The sequence below is a fragment of the Lutjanus erythropterus genome, chromosome 14, assembly GCF_056507025.1.
Source record: "Lutjanus erythropterus isolate fLutEry1 chromosome 14, fLutEry1.hap2, whole genome shotgun sequence".
Classification (NCBI taxonomy): Eukaryota; Metazoa; Chordata; class Actinopteri; order Lutjaniformes; family Lutjanidae; genus Lutjanus; species Lutjanus erythropterus.
The window spans coordinates 1,620,766-1,643,725 of NC_139330.1; the positions used below are offsets into that span (position 1 = coordinate 1,620,766).

Genomic DNA, 22,960 nt, shown 5'->3' on the forward strand with positions numbered 1-22,960 from the left:
TTCCTCCGAGTAACAGAGATGGATTAAAAGCGGATCTTCATCCCTCTGGTGCGTTTGGTAACAGAGGAGGAGGGAACAGTCAGGAACAGAAACAGAAGCGCACAAACAGCTTTTGGGAAATGCGCCACATGTTTGTACTGAGCAGGAAAATGTGGCACACGGTGCCAGCAGAGACATGGCAATCTCCTCTGCTCTTGCATCATTTGCTGCTGCTATAAAGTGCCGGCTCCTGTGCGCATGTTCCACTCGCGTTGTGTCGTCGCTCCCTCTCCATTGGCTCTCCTCCCTCCGCTGTGCGCGAAGCCTCTCACGCCGGACCAGCCTTCACACAGCAGCACGGTGCGTGTGTAGTGCATCTATTCTGACCCACGCTGCCTGCCTGGAGCCGGACTGAGCTTCCCTCGCTGCCGTGAGCAGGAAAAAAAAGATGGAGAAAAAGAGCGAGATCAACGGGCACGCCATGCCCGGCTCGGCCTCCACCGACCAGATCCTGGAGAAGAGCGCGCAGAGGAGCTGCAGGGAGAAGCTGCTGGAGTTCCTGAGGAAGAACCTTCTGGTGATCATGACGGTGTCCGGGGTGCTGGTGGGCGTCGGGCTCGGGATGATGGTCCGGAACATGAACCTGACCAGGGCGCAGATGACCTACTTCGCCTTCCCCGGAGAGATGCTGCTCCGCATGCTGAAGATGATCATCCTGCCGCTGGTCGTCTGCAGCCTCATCTCGGGCGCCGCCAGCCTGGACACCCGCTCCCTGGGCAAACTGGGCGGCATTGCCGTCGCCTACTTTCTGGTGACCACGCTGATCGCGTCGGGCATCGGGGTGGCGCTGGCCTTCATCATCAAACCCGGAGTGGGCGCAGGAGCCCTGAACACCAACAACTTGGGGCTGGAGAGCGTCAGCAGCAACAAGGAGACCGCAGACTCCTTCCTAGATCTGGCCAGGTACTGGAGCTGGGCACTGGGGACCACTTCACTATAGGACTACACACATGAATGAGTTAGGCTGTAAACACTTATGAACTAGTTATAACACAGCTTGCATGCACGGATGTGGGCTCACTATTTGGCAATCATCCAGTTAGTGCTCACTACTGATCAGTGCTGTACTCAGAGGGGGGTCGGGGGGGGGGGGCACTGCCCTCCCAGTTTTCACATTTAGATCATATCTCACCAAGATTTTAACATTTTTCATCCACCACAATGTGCAGATAATAGACTAGCCTCACTTTGGAGCCTAATTAGGAAACGAGAATTCCTAAAAAAAAAAAAAAATTGAATCACACAGGACTTGAACCTTGAGTACTGGAGTGTAGGGCTGAACAATTAATCACAAAATCATAATGTGATCTACTGCAATTTTCACATTTTAGGAGGTGCAATATTTAATAAACCCCACATTTTTGCTAAAATAAAACTGTTGTGTTGCTGCAGACGTGCTGTCCTACACAACAGACTGAATAAATCTGTGTATGGCTGCAACTAATGATTACTTTCATTCTCTATTAACCTGTCAGTCATTTTTATTATTAATTAATTAGTTTATGGTTCAGAAAATGTCAGAAAATGTTGGTCAGTGTTTCCCAAAGTCCAAGATGACGTCCTCACATGTCTTGTAAGCTTATGAAGCTGAAATCAGAGAATTTGGATAATGTTCTTAATAAAAAAAGATCAAAACTGATTAATCGATTATCAAATTAGTTGCCAAGTAATTTGATAGTTGATAACTAATCAAGTCATCAACACGTCATTGCAGTTCTGCATCATTTGATACAAAAATCATGTTTTTCAATGAAAATGTGACTGATGATGTAAAATTTATGATTCCCTCTAATATCATAAATCATATCGCAATATCAGTGAAAATAATCCCGATTAGATTTTTTCAGAATCTTTCAGGCCTCCTGGGTTGGACAGGTTCATGTTTAACCCACATCTTCCTGGTGGTCAGCAACCATTACCATCAAAAGAGACAGAAAAAATCTGTCATCCATAGTTCAGTATAGATTTTATTTCTCCTGTGGTTCTGAGTTGCTCACCTGACCAGCCTTTCGGTGCGATATCTCATGGTGCAAGATTTCACTGATTTTAGTGTGTTGGTCAGGTCACGATTAATAAAAAGTACAACTGCTTTGGTCAATTCTTAATGTAAACATTAATATTTTTTAATAATGCAGCAGGTTCGAGGCTTCCTTATGCAAGTTACAGCACCAGTTATCTGATACAGAATATACAGATATAGATTCAGAATCATTTCAAATCAAATCAAACTGATTTGGGGAATTTGAATCAATACTCAGCCCTAAAATCAAACAGCTGTATTAGGTAATCTTGTCTCATTTGTTAAATGTCTACAGGATCAAATGACATAATGATGATGTCACAGACATCCAGGAATTGAGCAAAACTAAGCAAGTAAGGAAGGGAGGGGGGCAACTTGTTCTGAGCAGGGCAGACTGTGAAAACCTTTGATCTCATGTGTTGTAACAGCTTATTAATGACTTCAATGACAATCTAATTAATCATCTTTAAATTATTGATGTTATTGTAGAATAATACCCGTTTATTTTAACACTCTGAATCATTAGACTCCGATATGTGGGCCAGTGTTGAATATGAAGCAGCTTGGTGTGATGTTACAGGAGCTATGATGGGAACTGTGGCACTGGGAACACTGGTTAGTTACACACCTGACACACAGAGCCACACAACACGTGCACACGCACACACGTTCATAGAGACGCTGCCTGGTGTCGTAATGGCATATTCATAAACTAAAGCTGCAGGTCAGTGCAGCCTGCAATTTATCTGGAAACACTCGTGTTTGTTCAGTTAGAGGAGGTCAGTTTTTTTAGGTTTGAACAGCTGACAGTATGCTCTAGTTCATGCAGTCATGCATCATAACTAACTAAGTACTTTTACTCAAGTACTGTTCTGAAGTACAAACTTTTCATGCAACTTTCTACTTCACTACATGTCATCTCAGAGAAATACTGCACTTTTTCTGCACTACATTCATCTGACATCTTTTACTTACTTTTTAAATTAAGAGTTTTACATGCAAAAATATGAAGAGTTTATAAAATACAATGTTTTATTACAAATGAAACTACTCAGTAGATTATACAAGGGGAAGCTGAAGGGAGTTCTTGTTATTTTCAGAACTTTTACAAACCAAACAGTCAGACTGTTAAGGCCAGGACCACAAGAATCGTCGTCAGCAAGGAGATAAATATCGCCTTCCATTTACCAAACATCCTATCAGCCCATGACATTAAGTCAGCCTCTAATCCTGCGTTGTCCTTCAATTCACTAGCCAGGGTTTCTAGTTTTGTCATAGCGCGCATGAAGGTGCCGTCGGGAGCAGTGTTATTTGGAATGAAGGTGCAACAGGAGGAACCAAACATCACACAAACGCCGCCTCGTTCAGCCAACAACATATCTAAGGCTATGCGATTTTGCCAAGCCATCTGAGTAGTAGCATGCAGTTGCTCACACGCTGCATAATGGACTTTTGCAGAGGCATGTCAAGATCTTGTGGACTGATCGCAATCAGCTCCAGATGGATTTTGACCTAATTCTGTTGCCAGTTTTATGGATTGTGGCTGTGTTCGAGGGTTTGGCAGCATTACTTCTCAGAGCAGCGTATGTGGGCTGGCAAGTCTCCACACTGACATCTTGTTGATGTTATTCTTACATGAACAAACAGGTTTCATATCTAAACAAGGTTTACTCCAAATCCTACATATATGCCATTTTACACATCAGTGGATCAGTCTGCAGGCCTGAACGGGTCAGGGATGGAACAGAGTCATGGTTTTGCAAACCTGTTTGCACGAAAGTCTCAAGTAATAAAAGTCAAGATAAGCAAGTACCAAGTCCTCAACAAAACAAGTCATTATTCACTCTTCACCAAATGTGGTGGCATTTTAATAACAGAGGTTTTGTTGTACAGTTTTACTCAACAGTTTGTAAGAAACACTGTAAATCCTGGAAAGGGAAGCAGCCTTCAGACTGTAGCTGCTGACCCGTAGTTCATCTGTTGCTTTGACTCATTTCCAGCTGCCTTGAAGCTCAACATATCTCTGAAAAAGTAACAAAAAAAAACAAAAAAAAAAACGATACTGGCAGCCTCGGCCTACACATATCAGCCTGGCCTTCAGTGAACCATCCAGGAGGAGTCCTAATAATAAGTTCCCACAGTGTGAGGGAAAGCTGCAGCTGCTGAAAGAGTGGAGTGTATTTTGAGGAAGGTGAAGAGGTGGAGGGATAAACCCCGGCAGCACCGTGTCGTCCAAACTGAAGCCTGACTGCTGCTGTCAGCACTTCTGTCTTATCATGGCAGCAGGTGGACACTCAGCTTTAATTTCTCACTCTTACACACTGGTGAGACTTTATATTTGGACTGGTGACCAGTTGGTCCAAACACTGTCAGGATTTCACCAGTACAGGATGTGAGAGCCAACTCTGACGGAGGTTTTCTCTTTGTCTTAATGCTGATAAATCTGGACTGGGCGTCTTTAAATTGGATCATTTTTATTCACAGAGGCTGCAAAGACTCAGGACCTGATTTGCACAGCAGGCAGCTGATCAGCCTGTATCTGGTCTAAATAATGCCCCGTTAAGAGGGATCGAAGACGGGGTACAGGCAGTGATGAGGTCTGTCAGTCCAAGTGGTCCCACAGCAGAGAAGCTGGGGGCTGGAGAGGGAGGACAGGAGGTCACTTTTTTAGGCTGTAAATGTTCAGTTTTTTTTTTACTACAAATAGGCTGTAATAAATTTATGTCTAATCAGTCAGAGTGTCTCCTCCTCGCCACAATAACAGCAGTCATCTGTGTGCACCGCTGGGCTGGAAGCACCTTCCTTTCAAATGTGCTAAATGAACCTGTTTGCATTTTCTCCTCCCAGTATTTTGCACATTAGTGTAGAAACGTCCCTTATCGCCTTGCATTGCATTGCTCATTAAGGCAAACATACTGAACGGACCGTGCGTGCTGTCTTGCACATTTGAAGGATGAGATCTTCAGTGCACAGCGTCAGTAGATACAGGTGATATCAAGTTTGCACACATGCAAACCGTTAGTAAATCAGTGTTTCCCTAAATATGTACACCAGTCAGGACCTGAAAGCTTGAGACTCTGGCAAAACCTTGGATTTGATTTCTTTTTGGATGTGATGTTGAAATCCAAATATTGTGTCAGGGGCCCCGTTTTCTCTGTGAGGCATCTATGATTTCTCTGTCCACACACGGTCCTCACATGGACAAACCTGTTGCTGTGTTCTCTCCAGCAGGAGGGCAGATTAAATTTAGGATCAAGTTTCTAACATGAGAAGAGGCTCTAAAAATATGTAACACAAGTGCAGAATCTTTGTGGTATCTATTGATTTAACCTATCCTTAGAGAGATTTTTGTTATAAAACTTAAACTAGATCGGTAATTCATAGGCGATTGATACACAGTCTGACTGATGAACAAAACTCTTCTTCTTTGCACTGAAATTATTTCTGTGGAAACAACCTAAAACCAGTTTATTCATGTTTTAGCCACGCTGATGACACGAGCTGAACAACTGTTTCTGCTGCCATGAAGTAAAAAAGTTCATGCCTGATCTTTGGCTCAGAATTTTGAGGAAATCAAGCAGTTATGTAACAGAGCTTTAGAATCAGTCAGCAGAGAGGAGGCTCCGTGGGAAAAAACATGCCAGCTCTCAGCTCATGTTTTCCAGGGTTAGTCCAGATCCTCGCCTCGGTCATGTGACAAGAGGAAACCGTGATCTCTTTAACTTCAAAATGATTAGAAATCCCAAATACTTGTATCTTTCCCATGTTTTTTATCTTCCCTTCTTGCATGTCGGGGTTCCATTTCAGATGTTTACATTCTCAGTTAATTCTTTTTTCTTTGCTTTGCACACACTTTTGTTTGTTTTGAAGTTAAATTTGTGTCTAAATATTGTTTTTGGAAATAAGACTTCTGCTCCTCCTCCTGTCTCTGTTTTCGAGTTTTAGAAAATCTAACTTGTGATGAGAGACTTTGACCAATCAAAGGTCAGGAAGATAGTTGATTGTTGAGTAATATTCCCAAAATGTCTGACCACCTGGAAATGAGCATCAACAGTCATCTGTCTTTACCCAGAATCAGTGACTGCACCTTTAACCAGCACAGGTCGCTCAGTAGAGTGTAGGCAACAGATGGTGAAGCACCTACTGCAACTACCAGATGCAACCAGCAGAGACTGGCAAAGTTTTTACAATCTACTACTATATACAAGTCAGATATCAGTCAGAGAGCCTAACTGTTTTTGCCTTTTGCACGATTTGAGGATGACTCTGTTGGAGCCTGGTTTACCAAGTCTGCATATGTGGCTACGCTCAGCTCGTGTCTGGTCTCATTGGCTGTAGCTCGTTGATGTTAAAATGCTTGATATCTTTCAGGCGTCTGGGAGGGACTGGTGAGCTCTCAGATCGCATGTCTGCAGACTTCAATGCTGTTGCATACTCTATCTCTCTATTGGCTGACTTTAATAGCTGGAAAATGTATATGTTCATCTCATAAGTCGAAATAACTATAAGAGCCTGGGATATAGATACATATGTTTAGTTAATGCACAACACTGTTTAATACAATTTAAGATTGCATAGATTGCATTTACATTAAAAAACAAAAACAGCTAAAATAACCACCTTTACTTTATTGATTGATTTTATTATAATTTATGTGGAATACTTTTAAAGCACTGAGTTATTGCAAACAGCAGCAGCAGCTCATGTCATTCAAATGAGGTGAACCAGTTGACTGGATGTTTTCCAGTTCAAATGTACACTGGCCTGATTGGAAGGATTTCAGTCTTTGTTTAGTGAGGGGAGCCAGTTCGTCTGTGATGCATTTACTGCTCCGACCAGGGAAGATTTCTGAATGTGCAACGTTTCCCTAACCCACGACTTTTATTTTTATATATCAGGAAACAGTTTGACTGTGAAATAAAGGAAAAGTGACATGTAAAGGAATACAGTAATATGTAATCCCTGTAAAGACCTCTGTGATTTGTTTTAATAGAAGAAGAACCAGACAGCAGATCAGTGCACGAACAACTGCTCTGTCAGGGAATTTAGTCAACAGTGGACTTCATGGAAGATCCGGGAGAAGAGCCAGAGTTCAGCGAGTGTGTGATGACAAACCAATCCTGTGAACAATTTATCATTCAGTCGGGTTAACCACATGATTTTAAAAGACTTTCTGAGGCTGCTCTGCAGCTGCTGTTTGATTGATTTTTTTTATAACAAACCATAATTAACAGGAGTGAAAGAGCATTGCTGTCATTTTCTGTGGATCTGACTTGTTTTTCTCTTCCTTTCTCAGGAATTTATTCCCAGCGAACTTGGTGGCTGCAGCTTTCCGTTCTGTGAGTGCCAGCTCCTCACTTCACCACACCACATTGTCTCTCCTCCTTTTTTATCACCACTCTCAGTCTGTTTTTCCTTCCCACCTGCATCTTCTGTGAATTGTTCACCAGAATTTATTTCACCAACCACGCGGACACCACTCCATGTTCATTTACCGCGGCTGTAAATCCCAGCTGTACCGCTGAGAGCCTCATAATGCCTCTTAATGAGGCGATGTTCAGAATAGAGGCCGCTGCTCGCCCAAACGCCTCTTTTCCTTGTCCCTTACCAGCCGTTACCATGGCGAAACCATTCCATTCCAGTCAGCCTAGCAACCCCAACTCGCCTCGCTGCTCTTGAACGCGGCCCGCTCCACTTCCTAGAATTATGATCGTGTCTGTTAAGGCTAAAATAAGAAGCAGGAAAGTTCAATATTTGGGGATGCAGGGATGCAAACCGGCTGTGCACATACACAGAAAGGAAGGTGCATTCACTTAGTCACATACACTCGTGATCTGTCCAGTTTGCCTATAAATGGGCCGGTGAATTATAAACTTAGATCAGTAAATGGAGTTTCAAAGTGCAGCCAGGTCGTAGAGTTCAATATCCATCCCCCCACCCAGCCTATACTGTGGTAGAGCCCCTGTGGAATGAGTCCAATTGTGGATTAAACCAAGAAAGCAGAGGAGAGGGGAGATTTACACAAAATGACAAGCAGCTAAATGCTTAAACAGACATTTAAACAGATGAAGTGTAAGATTTAGATCATTATTTTCATGACTGCAGTCACACACTGTATGTCCCTGCAGGTCCAAGTATGCTGCAGCTCCATGAAGCTAATTTAAAGTCTGTAGATCAGCCAGGAAAATGTCAGGAAGCTTTATCCTACATGCCTGCTTAAAGAAATGCACAGAGAGGCTCCTTTACTGCAGAAAGACTGTCTGAACTTTAATGGACAGTGTCAAACTGGCCCCCCAACTCCGCACACATGCTGCATTCTGCAGCAGAGCAACAGACAGACGCTGTTCTTAAAGGCACAGTTCACCCCAGAGTTATCAGTGCATTGAAATTCTTAGTTTGCCCCTCTACCTGGTACCTGGTATAAATATTAAAATGTACTAGAAAGTTAAGTTTAATAAATAAGAAAAAAGAAAAGGAGAAATGCTGCATTCTGTAGAGAAACAATGAACAGACTCTCAAAAACAGATGTTTTTCTTCATCAAAGGATTCAAAGGCTTTATTGTGATATGCAAAATTAAATAAGTTATGAGTGCACTGAAATTCTTAGTTCACTGTGTCTCTCTTCCAGGACATCCATCCATGAAGACTGATGAGTAAATCTGAGCTTAAATGAAAAAGCCTCGCTTGAACTAACTTCAGCTACCACTCAAGGCTTAAACTGCTCCGCTAACACAATTTAGCACCACGCTAACTCAAGCCAGGCTTAAACAAGCCTGTATCGTGAGCGTGCACAGAGAACATAAACATAAACAGTTGATTGTCAAACAGAGGATATTATGTCACAAAAAAAGGTAAAATTAGAGCAGTTTTCCCTGCAGACAGAACTATATGAGGAATATAAAGGGTTCACTATGAAAAAAGGCCAATACTGCTGCAAAAATACAGACACACTACATGTCAAAGTGATAAAATTCTATTATGTTTGATTTTGAGTGCAGAACTTTCCAAATGCTTTTTCCCCCATATTGTTACCAAATGACCAGGCAGCAAGAGGGTAAATCAACTTGTAGGCCTGTGTTAAATGGTTTGAGGGCACAAGGTGGAGATGAAGAACAACCCACATCTACTGCAAACCTACTCATTGATTATTCCTTACATAACACACTATGTGCAGTATAAAACAGTATAAAAGTCTGTGCAAAAGTTAACTGGGGCAGACAAAGTGATAAGCAGCTGCTACAGACAATATAAAACAATATAACAATTACTCTGATAATAAACTTCATTTATATAGCACCTATTCAAACCAGAGTTGCAAGGTGCTTCACAAAATAAAGATTCAGGGAAATGAAAACACAGTTTAAGAGCACATCATACAAAGAAAATGCAATAAAAATATACATAAACTTATTATACAAATACTGGTCTGTACAGGAGGGTTTTTAGAAACTTTTTAAACTGATTCAGCTGCTCTGATGTTGAGCTGTTGTTCCACAGTGTTGGAACCAAAACAGTAAATTTATTATTATCTCCTTTTGTTTTAGGCCTGGACCTTCTGACTTTTAACAACATTTGATAATCTGATCTGAGCCGTCTCCAGGCAGAGTAAAGGAGAAGGAGTTCTAAAGATCATGTAGGGACTTAAAAGTGATCACTAGGATCTTAAATCGAATTCTGTACCTGATGAGGAGCCAAGTGCTGCATAATTTAGGCAGGTGAGGTAAAATAGTCTAGGCGGGAGGAAATGAGGGTGTGCATTAATCGTTCAACTGTTTTTGAGGAGCATCAGTTTAATTTTGGAAATATTTCTGATTTGTAAGTGAGAAGATTGGACAAGACTCTTATTATGTTGATTGAAGTTAAGGTTAAGGAGTTAAGTTAAGGAGTTAAGTGAAGTTAAGGAACTCCCAAAGTTCTTAGCAGACGGCTTCAGTTTAGTTATTTGTGGACTTCAGTCTTATCTGTGCTCAGCTGCAGGAAAATGGAGAACATCCAGTCCTTAACAGCAGCCAGGCAGCAGTGCAGAGACTCCACATTATTGTTATTTTCAGGGTTAAACTATACAAATAATTGAGAAACATTGGTGTAGAGACAGTGGAGACAGGGGTGAATAACATGATCAAGGAACAGCAGTTACAGACTGAACAGAACAGGACATGAACCTGTGGAACCCCACGTGACATGAGAACAGCTGAAGAACAAAAATTATCAACAGATTCATTCACAATATTTAACAGCCAAAGAATGACGACTCCAGAAACATCTTTGAACAGCTTGGATGGAAGAATATCAAGTGTACAAGTAGTGAGATTACTATCAGACACAATATCGACCAAATCCCTGCAGGTGATGGTGGTAAATTTACCAAGGAGCAACTGAATCTTTGATATTTTCAATAAAATAATTTGGTATGTGCATTATCAAAATGGTGCAGAACAGCATGAGACAAACGAGGTGTACAGTGTTTGGTGTGAGTATGTGGGGCAGGGGGTCTGTGCAAATATATTGTCCAGCATATACAAAGTTGCATTAGGTCACTTGTTTGTTTATGTGAGGGGTTGGAGGGGGCAGGGGCTTGGAGGTGTTAAAATCAGGCTCATGGCCTCGGGGTAGAAACTGTCTTTAAACCTTGAGCCTCTAACCTGAAGAACTGTTTGTCCATCTAGATAGTTTTGGTGTGAGCTGCAGAGTTGTGGCGATATCAGCTGTAGAGATTTCTCTCTCTGGTACAATGGAACTACATGGCTCTCAGTTTATGGAGCTCAAAAAGCCAAAAAAGACTCAGAAGCGACTGATTTAACTGAACAGCGCTGCGATTATCAAAATGCTATCTGAAATGTGTCCTCCACTTTACTTAATTAACTTCCCATTAACATTATCATCTTCAAAATAGACATTTATCAGGAAATAGCACTGAAATGTGCAAATATTTGCATGTTGACAATGTTACTGCACGTCTTAAACAAAAATGTATAACTGAACAAAAGTTTCCTTTCCTTTATGTTTCAGTATGCCACTGACTACAAGATGGTTGCTGTAGGAAACGACACCAACGGGACAATTCTCTATCAAAAGGTAGGAACAGGAAACAGAAACAAACATGTCATTTTGGGGAAATTACATCAGGGTTTGCACACCTTTTCCAAAGCGCTTTTCAAACATTTTCATGGCACATTTTCAAGCTTTTCTAGAACCTTATAGGTATCAAACAGTCTCTGCATGAATAATTTCAGGTTCAATAATATCTTTTTCATGTATTTTCCATTTTTCCATTTTCAACTCTGGTCATTGCAACGGCAACCTCCTGGCATGTTGTCGTCTTTGTCGTTTGATTCACTGGGCACGACCATGTTGCATTAGGGCTACACAATGTTTGTGATTTCTCCAGCAGTGCTGTTGCACAACTAAGAAGGAGCTCTCTGCTCTGCTTTGCTCCAAATACACGCTGAATTTATTTCTGACCAATGCCACATCAATCTGCTCAGAGCAGATCGAACAGGGAGTGAATTTGACAAAGACAAAAAAAACCTATGCCAAAACATAACCAACTTATCCAGAAAGAAGCACAAAAACTGAGGAAAAATGACCAAATCAACAAAATCTGTGCAAGTCAACATAATCAGGCAGACAAAATTCTGCACTTCTGAAATGCTGCTGGTGGTTTATGCAGCTGTGTGGACTGTGGATCACGTGGAGCAGACGTGCCTTGACCAGTGGAATCAACAGGTTATGCTCCCAGTTACTGTTTCATCAGAGGGAGCACATCATGCACAGACTTGGCAAGTGAGGCCTGAGCGAAGTCATCTTCATTTTAAGAGAAACAAGACTTGCTTAGTCTGATCACTCAGCCTTACCTTTACCCCTTACCTTACCCCTAACCCTAACCTTTACCACTGCCCCAAAAATCTGCATTTTCCTAACTACTCGTTTGCAAATGCATCACGGCTGTCTCATATATCCTGCGTCTGTCTGGAGCAAGTTTGTATACGTCTGCAAACGTATAGTTAAACAGCAAATATAGTATCTCTGGCATTTGGTCTTTTGTCTGAACTTTGTCCCAAACACACTCACACACTCGTAACCACACACACGCACACATAAATACACATTCACACACAGGTTTAATGCAAATATTCTCTTATTTGTCTGCATGAGTGCAGAACATGTTTACTCTGAGCTGTGTGTGTGTGTGTGTGTGTGTGTGTGTGTGTGTGTGTGTGTGTGTGACTTAGTTAGCTAGCTAAGCTATATTCAGGTTGACTCGACACAGTTAATTGTGGACAGCCGGTGCAATTGAGGACAAAAACCATGTCCTCAGTAGGAAAAATGATGATTTTTGGGTCAGTGGTTAAGGTTAGTGTTTGTTTGTGTGTGTGTGTGTGTGTGTGTGTGTGTGTTTGTGTGTGTGTGTGTGTGTGTGTGAGTGAGTCACCCATGGGTGCAAACTCAGTGAATAAGCAGCATGTGGGAGTCTAATGGACTAATGGATGACTTGGTTTCCGGAGGATGGGTTTAAGGTTGGTAAAGAAATGCTGAATTTCTGACACAGTGAGTGAACGTGGTCCTGTCAGCTGTTAAAACCAGAACATTTTGTCTCAGTAAACAAGATCAAATCCATGGCCAGGATAACTGCTTTTTATTTAATGATCAAATGATGATGTGTTATTTTTTTAGGGATCTGTACCAAACAAAGATGTTTTCAGACGTCTAGAAAATGATGTGTTGGCCAGGACAACTCTGCAGCATTGCAATATTTAATTTAACATGATATTTTGAAACACATTTTGTCTTTAACAAATACTGGCCATCCTGCAATTTGAAAACTGCAGTAGAGAATTTTGATAAAAGTTTGATTAATTGTTCAGCCCTAATCTAAAGTCAGTGAAAGTGGAGGTTTTAAATTTTAATCCATATTTGATTAGCAGTGCCTAGTTTGACAGTTTGATCTGAGTTTTGTGAGTCTGGTGCGTTGCAATGGACAGACTCACTGAGAATAACTTGTTAATGACAAGGTAGCCCCGCCTTGAATCATACCATGTTGTATCATCTATTTTATGCTTAGCTGGACCATATTTTATGCAATGAACATTATGGTGTGTTGAAGAAGACTTGAAACTAGGAAACTGTTTTCATAAATCAACTGGGAAATAGAATATCTGTTTTGGTGTTGTCAATAGTGAATGAGTTGGTCAAGAGTTTTGGCTAGTTGACAGGTCAGCTTGACCCACCATTGTCCCCATTAGGCCTGTGAGGAAGATAATGTGTTGGGCTAAACAGGAAACAAACAAAGCCTGGCACTGGGCTGGTTCCAGATTTACAAAAAGCTCTTTGGCCTGTTAAATGTAGTGGATGTTGGATAACAGACGAGTGTCTGATGAGTTTGTTATTTTGTCAGCAGGAGACAGGAGATCAGACGCAGAGTAGTGGTGGACAAAGATACACAGACTGTTGAACAAAAGCTTTTAATGTCAGTGTTGCAGTCGAGAACATCTAAGCTGAGACCAAGACAAGACAAAGAACAAGGCAGGACAAGACAGAGTCAAGACCAAGACCAAGACAAGAACAATACCAGGGTAGGGTGAGACAGAGTCAAGACCAAGACCAAAGCAGGATGAGATAGTCAGGACCAAGACCAAGGCAGGATGATGCCAAGTGATAACCATGACCAGACTGTTTAAAGACAAGACCAGGAACAAAGCAAGTAAAGACTAAGACAAGACCAAGACCAAGGTATGATGAGAACAAGTCATGACCAACACTAAGGCAGGATGAGCCCAAGTCAAGACCCAGACCACGGCAGGGCGAGACCAAGTCAAGACCAAAACAAGGGTATATTGAAGGCCAAGACAAGGCCAAAACCAAGTAAGGATGAGACCAAGACATGACAAAGACCAAGACAGAACGAGACCAAGTGATGACCAAAACCAGAGTGTATCAAGACAAGACCAAGAGAAAAGCATAGCAAGACCAAGACAAGACTGAAACCAAGGGAGGACAAGACCATGACATGACCAAAACCAGAGTATCAAGACCAAGACAAGAGCAAGACCAAGGCAGGGCGAGACCGAGTCAAGACCAAGACCAGAGTGTATCAAGACCAAGTCAAGACCAAGACCATGGCAGGGCGAGACCAAGTCAAGTCCGAAGCCCAGGCAGGATGAGACAGAGTCAAGATGTTGTACAAACTAAATATGTTTTATAATATGACAACACTGTGGTTATGACCTGTGTAGGTTTAGCAAAGGTACTTGGGAAAAATACTTGGTTAGAGTAGGGGAAAGATGTTTGGGGTTAAAATGATCACTCTTATGAGATCTTTAGTGGGTCAAGGGTTCCCATCTAGATATAGCCATGGCCAATAGGTGTTGCTAATATTTGTTAGTTTTGTTTGGATGAGGGTGAAGAGATTTCTGAAGAGTTTTGGTACAGGGGCAGATTGCTAATGTTTCACTTAGCTTACCATTCTTTATGCTTCCTGTCTAAGAGCTGATAAAAGTTTGACATGGTCCCAGCCGTCTCAGTAAACATTGCACTGCAAAATTCTCAATGTGTTTACTTTTGCAGATGAACTCTGTGTGGTTTAAGAGCCAAATTTTATTACACAAGAGATGTCTAACATCTCCTCCCCAACTACCACAGCTTCTTCTCCTGTGACAGCCAATAATAGGACCAAAAATTTTAAAATAGAAATAAAGTTCTTGGTTGCATTTAATCACAGTCCTCTTTGTTTGAGATGAAGACAAGTCTGAGTAAAAATGTGGTTGATGCTGAGATGAAACCTTCCAAGACCAAGGCTGATCTTGAGTCCTTCAACACTTTTTGACATTGCAGCACAACAGGCTTTTAGGCATCTACCACAGTGGAACCCTGTTAGCCACAACAAGAGAACATCTTCAAAGGTTCCCTGCGGGGCAGTGTTCAAATGGTTCAACATAGTATTTACTGATTTATCAGTATTTACTGATGCTCCCTTCAGTTTTCAAATAGCCTTTATCACTGACAGCTTCCTAAACCAGTCAGAGGTGTCTATATTATCGAATTTGCTCAACTTTATACATACATATACTCAATATATGCTAATAAATTCTACTACTCATCCCGAGTGACCATGGCCTGTCCCCATTGACCCAGTAAAAGGGAACAGTTGGTGGATCTGGTCTTGGCATCAGCCCATGGTATTTGTCTGTCGTGGGTCATGGTGGACAGTCCCCTCAGTGCCAGGGGATGAAGCTGGTAGAGCTGTGGGAGAGCTCAGGACAATGGAAGGGGATTGAGCTCAGGATTTGTCCCTGTCCTTATTCGTTATCCATCATCCAGTTCACTGAATCCTTCAACTGCCTCCAGACCTATAAACCCACACACGCACACTCTGTAGCAAGAGGCGTCAAATAAACTACGGTGGAATATATCAACACTATTGTTTGACTAGCTTCCATCTCCGCAATGAAAGGCTACAAATGAGCTTACAGTATCTGACCATCACTGAACAACTGCTGTTCTGTGAAAGTGACCTAAGAAAACCAGCCGTGGTCAAAGTTTGATCAAAATACATTTTCAGTGATGCTAGCAGTTTGGATCATGGGTCAGTACATCGGACCTGTGGACCCATGGTCCCAAGTGTGCAAAACACAAGGACTTAGGCCTTGTTCAGACCGCCAGCTCAAATCTGTTTGGTGTCCAGGTTGATTTTAGAAAGACTGGGCAGCAAAAAACAAAAATTAAGAAACAAAAACATGAAATGTGATTTTGCCAATGTGGGCCCAAGCCACAGTCGCAGGTTGTTTGAGGTGCAATTCCAGTTGGATTTCTACAGATGCGTCTCAGTCTGGCAGCGAGTCTGGAACTGAAATCAGATTTCAAATTGTCTTTTGCATCACTTGCAAAGCTACACGCAACAACACTGTCAACTGTGACTGAGATGCATCAGAGCAGCTGAGTATCATAGTGTATCCCATAGTGTACAAAAACATGCCTTACTGAAGAAATTTCAACATTTCCAAGTTTTCCAAGAAGTTTCACAGTTTTGTCCATTTTATCCATTTTTGTCCAGCTCTCCTTCTGTCTTCCACAGTCTGACTCTGCTGTGTGTTTCAGGTGCCTATCGGAACAGAAACAGATGGCATGAACATCCTGGGCCTGGTGTTATTTGCCATGGTGTTTGGCGTGGCACTGAGGAAGCTGGGAGATGAGGGGGAGGAGCTCATTCGTTTCTTCAATGCTTTCAACGAGGCCACCATGGTGCTGGTGTCCTGGATCATGTGGTGAGTAGAGCTGGATGCATACAGTGATAAAAGAGGTATATCTGGGCAGCATCAGGTGGGAGGGAAGTAACTAACAACTTTTTACTTTTACTCCCTACATTTGAACACATTTTACATTTTCTAAACAGGCTTGTTACTCTAATTTGAATGACTTTGAGGTGAATTATTGATTGTTACTTTGAATCATTTGTGCCACCTTCCAATGTCAAGACTGATTTGAACCTAAATGGATGGAACAATAACACAGAAAATACGCTTCCCTGGTGTATCTGATAATATAAAAGACTTAACAAGGCAAAGATGACGTAAAAGACGTAAGAAGATGACAAACCACGTAAAAGAAATGGACAGAAATGGCGTAAAAGACACAGCATGACGAAAATAGTGACAACACAGACAGAGAGACTCTCTGGGGAGAAAAGGTTCAGTTCAGTTCCCTTTGCACAGAAACAGTCAGTGGAAATGTCCTTCAGATGACGACTTTTTACTTTTAAATTCTGAGTACTTTTCAGAGCCTGAACTTTTTCAGTTTTACTGCAGTAAACGAGTTGAATCAGTACTTCTAGTTTTACAAGAGTACACAAGTATCTGTACTTCTGCTTGAGTAAAGATTGTCTGTACTTTTGCCACCTCTGGTAGTTTGTGACATTAGTCATTATTCCAGCTGCTGTCCTGCTTCTTCTCTCCTGGTAAGTTCCCCCCTCTTGTATCTCTCAGGTATATCCCCTTTGGCATCATGTTCCTGGTGGGCAGTAAGATTGTGGAGATGGAGGATGTGGTTCTTCTGGTCACCAGTCTGGGGAAATACATCTTTGCATCAATCTTGGGCCACATCATCCACGGAGGCATCGTCCTGCCCCTCATTTACTTTGGCTTCACACGCAAGAACCCCTTCAGTTTCCTGTCGGGCCTCATCACGCCCTTCACCACGGCCTTTGCCACCTGCTCCAGGTACACTGTCACATCACAGCGCTCAGCGTAAAGTTTGCATTTCAGTGATGGAAATCTCTGTGAATTAAAAGTCAGATGGATTGAACTGAGATCCTGTCTTTAAAAACAAGTTATCAGAGGGAAACAAACAAAAAAAAGTTCCATAAAGTTTCACCCCTTTGGCTTTACCCTTGGATTAACTCCTGACACCCTGACCTTTCCTCTTGCTGAGTTTCACAATCTGGTGAAAAGTTGAATTTGTACACAAGAAAGACCCAAATATGGCAGGTTCCCAGGACATATTTACGTTACGTAAAAATATAATATAAATGTACCAACAAACAGTCTCACTGCACTGAAAACTGGTTCCAGAGTGGCACCATCTCTTTCCTGGGCCAAGACTAAGAAGCACTACGTCAGGGTCTGAGGGCAGGATTATCACGATCAACCAGAAGGAAATGTCCGTCATTGTGGCAGAGATTTTGAGCCTGGCTGAAAACTGTTAAAACATTTCTTTATCAAGTTTTAACGTTTCTCAGGCAAAAGAGTTACCATGAAGTTTCCTACATGTGGTCAGTTTATCTAAATACTGTCTGTCTTGAAAGTTGAAGCGTATCATTAATACTGATGAGTTAATGCAGAAACAGCATTTTAATATATCAGTCATCTTCCAACACTGCAGGACACATAATCACACACATAATGGGTTACAAAATATAGTGTAACACCGGGTGAGGTTGTGGCGGTCAGTTGTAACACAGTCATGTGTTGCTTGAATCCAGTGTGAACAATCTGCTGGTGATGGCAGACAGAATCATTCATTTAGTGGGCAGTTGTTGTAGTTAAGAAGTAGTTAGAAGTTGTTTTGCTTTTTTTTCTTCCCTTTAATCGCGAGCGACAACCAGCATTATGGAGAATTACCGCCACCTACTGAGTCAGAGTGTGAAGTGCTTGAAGTTAGTGCTGCTGGGAAACTGTACTGTTGTGTACTGTTACATCATGACGTGGTTTTGTAGCCTGTGGAAAAGCGAGCCGGTTCTTAGACTGATCCAACTCCAAACAGGACAGCTTGTAGATAGATAGGAAAGAGACGGGGGAAGACACGCAACGAAGGGCTGCAGGCTGGAAGTGAAACCACAGCCGCTGCAGAGATGGGAACCACAGGGGCACCCATGAAATCTGACTCTTGCAACTCTGCTGCTGCTGTACGGAGCAGACAGTTTTAATTATAGCCTCCGTCGTCCAACTAAGTATTGATAACATGCTAGAATTATGTGTGCCCAAACACAGTGTCACACGTGCAGCGCCTATATCCACTGCTAGCCTAGTTTCAACACTGCTGATATTGTGCAAAGCACTGAGCAATGCAGCTTTGGAGAGCTTTAAATATTTAGTTTTGTTTTTACTCTAAGCATTTGAGTTTCTGCATTTCATGAATGATTTTTCTAAGTTTATAAATGAAGACTTAGGTTAGTACAGTGTAGCAGCGTATCAAAAGAAGGCCATACATCTCCTTTAATGTCATCAGGAGACCTTGGCAAAGGTTGTAAATTAAAGCCACATAGACACATGTACATATTCTCAATAGATGTCTTGTATTAATTTGGGTATAAAGTTTGAATATAAGACAGATGTTCGGTGTTAGTTTCCCCTCAGTTAGTGGCTGATATAGATGGAACAATAATGCTCTGTCTCCCCTTTTCTCAACAGCTCAGCGACTCTTCCCTCTATGATAAAATGTGTTGAGGAGAACAACGGTGTGGACAAACGCATCAGCCGCTTCATCCTTCCCATCGGAGCCACCGTCAACATGGATGGGGCGGCCATTTTCCAGTGCATCGCCGCAGTCTTCATCGCTCAGCTCAACAATGCTGAGCTGAACGCTGGACAGATCTTCACCATCCTGTGAGTTCAGGAGACGAAAAACTGTTTTCTTCCATCTATAGATTTGTTCTCTCTTGTACCAGTAAAGTTAAGAAGACGACTTTCTGTTCCATTATATCTTTCATGTGATTATTTCATCATTATTTTAGGGTGACAGCCACAGCCTCAAGTGTGGGTGCAGCAGGAATCCCAGCCGGCGGCATCATCACCATCGCCATCATCCTGGAGGCCATCGGCCTGCCGACCAACGACCTGTCCCTCATGCTGGCTGTTGACTGGATTGTGTGAGTAAAGCCTGTGAAGCCTTTTGGTAGAAAATGCACACAGCACGTCTGCAGGCACGATGCCAACATTCCAGCAAGAGAAACTAGACCAGGGTTTCCCAACTAACAGATCAGCAAGACTTTGAAAAAGTGAAAGTCTGCTGTATTTTCCCCAAGCGACACTGCGTTGCATCATATCAGAACAAACACACACAGCAGCAGGTTAAACCTAAACACCTTTAAATACATGACTGTTCTCATCTGAAAGAACATTTCCTGCAGTGGTGGCTTGAACATCGGGGGATTCCTGGTGACAAGCTGATTGTGTGTTAAAAATGTTAAATGAAATGGGCGAATCAAAGAGAAAACAACACAGGCAAGCTCAAGTCCCTTACAGCCATACTTGCTAACCTTGAGACCTTAAAAAGAGGATGATTTCAATTGCTTACTGCATTTTGGTGACTCTTTAAACAGGAAAATAAAACAATAAGTACATTGTAACTGCATTTTTATGTTGAATACTTGTCCCTCCAGCATAAATTTCAGTTTTCTTTCATCCATTTATTTGTTTCCCTGCTCATAAAAGAAAACTGATGTGATTTTACTAAAAATCCATGCAAGGGCCATGCATTTTACTAAATGCATGGCCCTTTCCTTTAAAACTTTTCCTGAAAGCACTGATCTGAAATTTGTCTTAAATAATCAGCTGCAGAGATAAAAATGAGATCTAAAGGAGAACTCAGTTGTCTCAAATGAGAACTTAAATTTGTCTCAGTGGTCATTTTAAGGTCTTTTTGCTGTATTCGCTCGTCTTTTAGTTGTTTTTCGACTTGTTATTTTTGTTTCCTCTTCTTTTCATCTTGTCACGTCTTTTCCATCTTCTGAAATCTTTTAGTTGTCTTCATTGTATTATGTATTGTTTTATCTTGTCTGACGGTTTTCATTGTTTTGATCTTGTTACATCTTTTAGTAGTTTTTTTTGTCTTGTTATGTCTTTATGTTGTTTGCTTGGTTTAGTTGATTTTCAGCTTGTTATGTCTGTTTTGTCTTATTAAGTATTTTTGTCTTTTTTTGTCAAATGCATGAAAACTGAAGAGCCCGTTTTGAAAACGTAAGGAATAGAAAGAATAGACATTTGTGTTCAAATGTAGGAGGTAAAAGTAAAAAGTTGTCTGGAAAGTGTAAAGTGCAAATACCTGAAAACAGTACAGTAAGAAAGTAACTGTGCTTTGTTAAATTTGTCCTGTTTGCTAACAGTAAATTGACCTCAGCTGTCTTGTCTCTCTGTCCACTTTGCGTGCAGCGATCGTACCACCACGGTGGTGAACGTTGAGGGCGACGCTCTGGGCGCCGGGATCCTCCACCACATCAACCAGCAGGAGATGAAGAAGCAGCAGGAGCTGCAGCAGCAGCAGGATGGGGAGCTGGCGGAGGTCCGGGTGGAGGCGGTGGCCAACGTCCAGGCGGAGGAAGAGACCTCGCCGCTCGTCACGCACCAAACCAAAGCCTTAGGGGCCACGCCGGAAGCCATCGAGTCTGTCCTGTGAACTCAGCAAGACTTTCGTTTCCCCTGATCTTTTGACACTTCTGACGTTGCTGCTGATGCATCATTCTGACTCAGTGTCCACTCAAAAAAAAACAAAAAGTCACTGATGGTGTCACTTGTGAAGAGAGTGCCATCATAACAGTCTGTCGCACACCCAGTGCTTTTATTTTGAAATTTGGTCGCTTGGTCTTAAATCTCAAAAACTGGGTTTCCATCCAAGTATTTTAATGCAGATTAGCATAAAATTAATTTGGGAATATTAATTTCCTCAAATTATTTTCACTTGAGGCAAAATTGTTTTGTATTTTTAAACATTTTGATGCAAGCATTTTGCGATAAACAGTGATGGAAACACATTTTGTGAAAAATGTCCCTGAAACATTCCCATAAATGTTCTGTTTGTCTCGAGCTCCAGAATGGTTTGTATGTTAGAAAATCATCAAGTGCATTTCTTTGTTTTTGTATTCAGACAGCAAATACAATGACCAACACTAACTATAGAACACTAACAACTTGCCAAATGCCGAGTCTAAATGTCTAACAGTGTCTGTCATGACTTGTTCAATCACCTCAGCTCAGCTGGAGGACACGTACGTATTTGCATTTCTTGGAAATTTTCTTTCTTTCAAAGTCAAATAATACTGAAAAAGCAACAGTTTGATCCCAGGTTTAAACTTGTTGTTTTGTTGTATTTCACAGGGATGATTACAAGATGTGTCCTGACTTTTGTTTGCTGACCGTCAGGAGAAATGTCAAACATTAACCCTTCAAACATCAGGTCAAGAGTTTGGCCTACATTTTTTGGACAACCTTCTTGTAACCTGTTTAAGTATTGACACACAGTATGGTGAAGCATTGAGTCTGAATGCCTTGGCATAATGGCCTCATGTGGGAAAACTCATACATGTTTTATCCCTCAACTAATCCTGTTTAACCCTGAGTAAACAGAACACTGAGGTTATTTACACAACATGGTTCTCTAAATCTTTAATACCAGGGAAAAAAGACGTCATAAAAAATCCAACTGCAAACATGAGGAGGTGTTTAATTATTTCCCAGCTGGTCTTAGCATTTGCCAAACACATTGCTCTAACTTTGTAATGACAGCGGTTGATTTACAGATTTGCTCCTGGATATAGCTGCTGCTTTTACTGTTATTTTCATTATTGATTAATCTGCTGATTAATCAATTAATTAATTAATTAATTAATTAATTATTCACACAAATCAATAAACTTTTTAGTCTAGAAAATGTCCAAAAATTGTGAAAAATAGTCATCACAAGCTTCTTTTGTCCAACCAACAGCTCACAACACAAAGACTCTTCATTTACTGTCAGAAATGACAAAGAAAATCAGCAAATCCTCACATTTAGGAAGCTGCAAATGTTTGTCAGTTTAGCTTGAAAAATGACTGAAACGATTGATCAATTATCAAAATAGATGGCAACTTCCTTTTGATCAGCTAATCGATCCATGAACTTATCGTTGCAGCTCTACTCCTGTCTGTCTGTGTACTAATAATGGCTACACGCTCAGACATCTCAGCTAGCTAGTTAGCGTTAAAAAAAACAGGCAAAATACATCAGCCATTTTTGAATCAGGTGATTCTGTTGTAATTTTGTGTTTGTTGACATCTTTCTTTCCTATTTGTTACAAAATACTTCCAAATACTTCAAATACGTTAGCAAGGAGTCTGAAAAGTTAGCTAGTTTATTTTGGGCTTTGTAAAGCAATTTTAGCCTGTAGCTATCAGTTAGCCATTGTTCACTTTGCTAGCTACTATTTCTTAACTGATTTTTGCTTAGCTGACCTTATAGAGTGTTGGTGACAGGCAGGGATGATGTGTTTTTGTAGTCCAACCCTAAAGTTAGCAACTTTCTGGTTCCTTCCACAATTGGATTTTTTTTTTTTTTTTTTGCAGAAAACAAAAATGTTTATGATACTGGCACGTTTTATTCAGCTAGATAATCTTTGCAAACGAACACCACTTTTATGATTTTTGATAGATTAAAAAA

The 22,960-nt window shown here is 41.4% G+C and overlaps 1 protein-coding gene across 1 annotated transcript; it reads left to right on the top strand.

Moving 5' to 3' along the window:
- Window positions 1-308: 308 nt before the first annotated feature.
- Window positions 309-21,861, top strand: slc1a4 (solute carrier family 1 member 4). Its single transcript, XM_084736704.1, has 8 exons — window positions 309-942; window positions 7,356-7,398; window positions 11,069-11,134; window positions 16,154-16,320; window positions 17,038-17,271; window positions 18,961-19,155; window positions 19,284-19,418; window positions 20,701-21,861. Exons 1-8 carry the CDS (start codon window positions 428-430, stop codon window positions 20,942-20,944), a joined length of 1,599 nt encoding a protein of 532 aa, XP_084592830.1. The 5' UTR covers window positions 309-427; the 3' UTR covers window positions 20,945-21,861.
- Window positions 21,862-22,960: the final 1,099 nt, after the last annotated feature.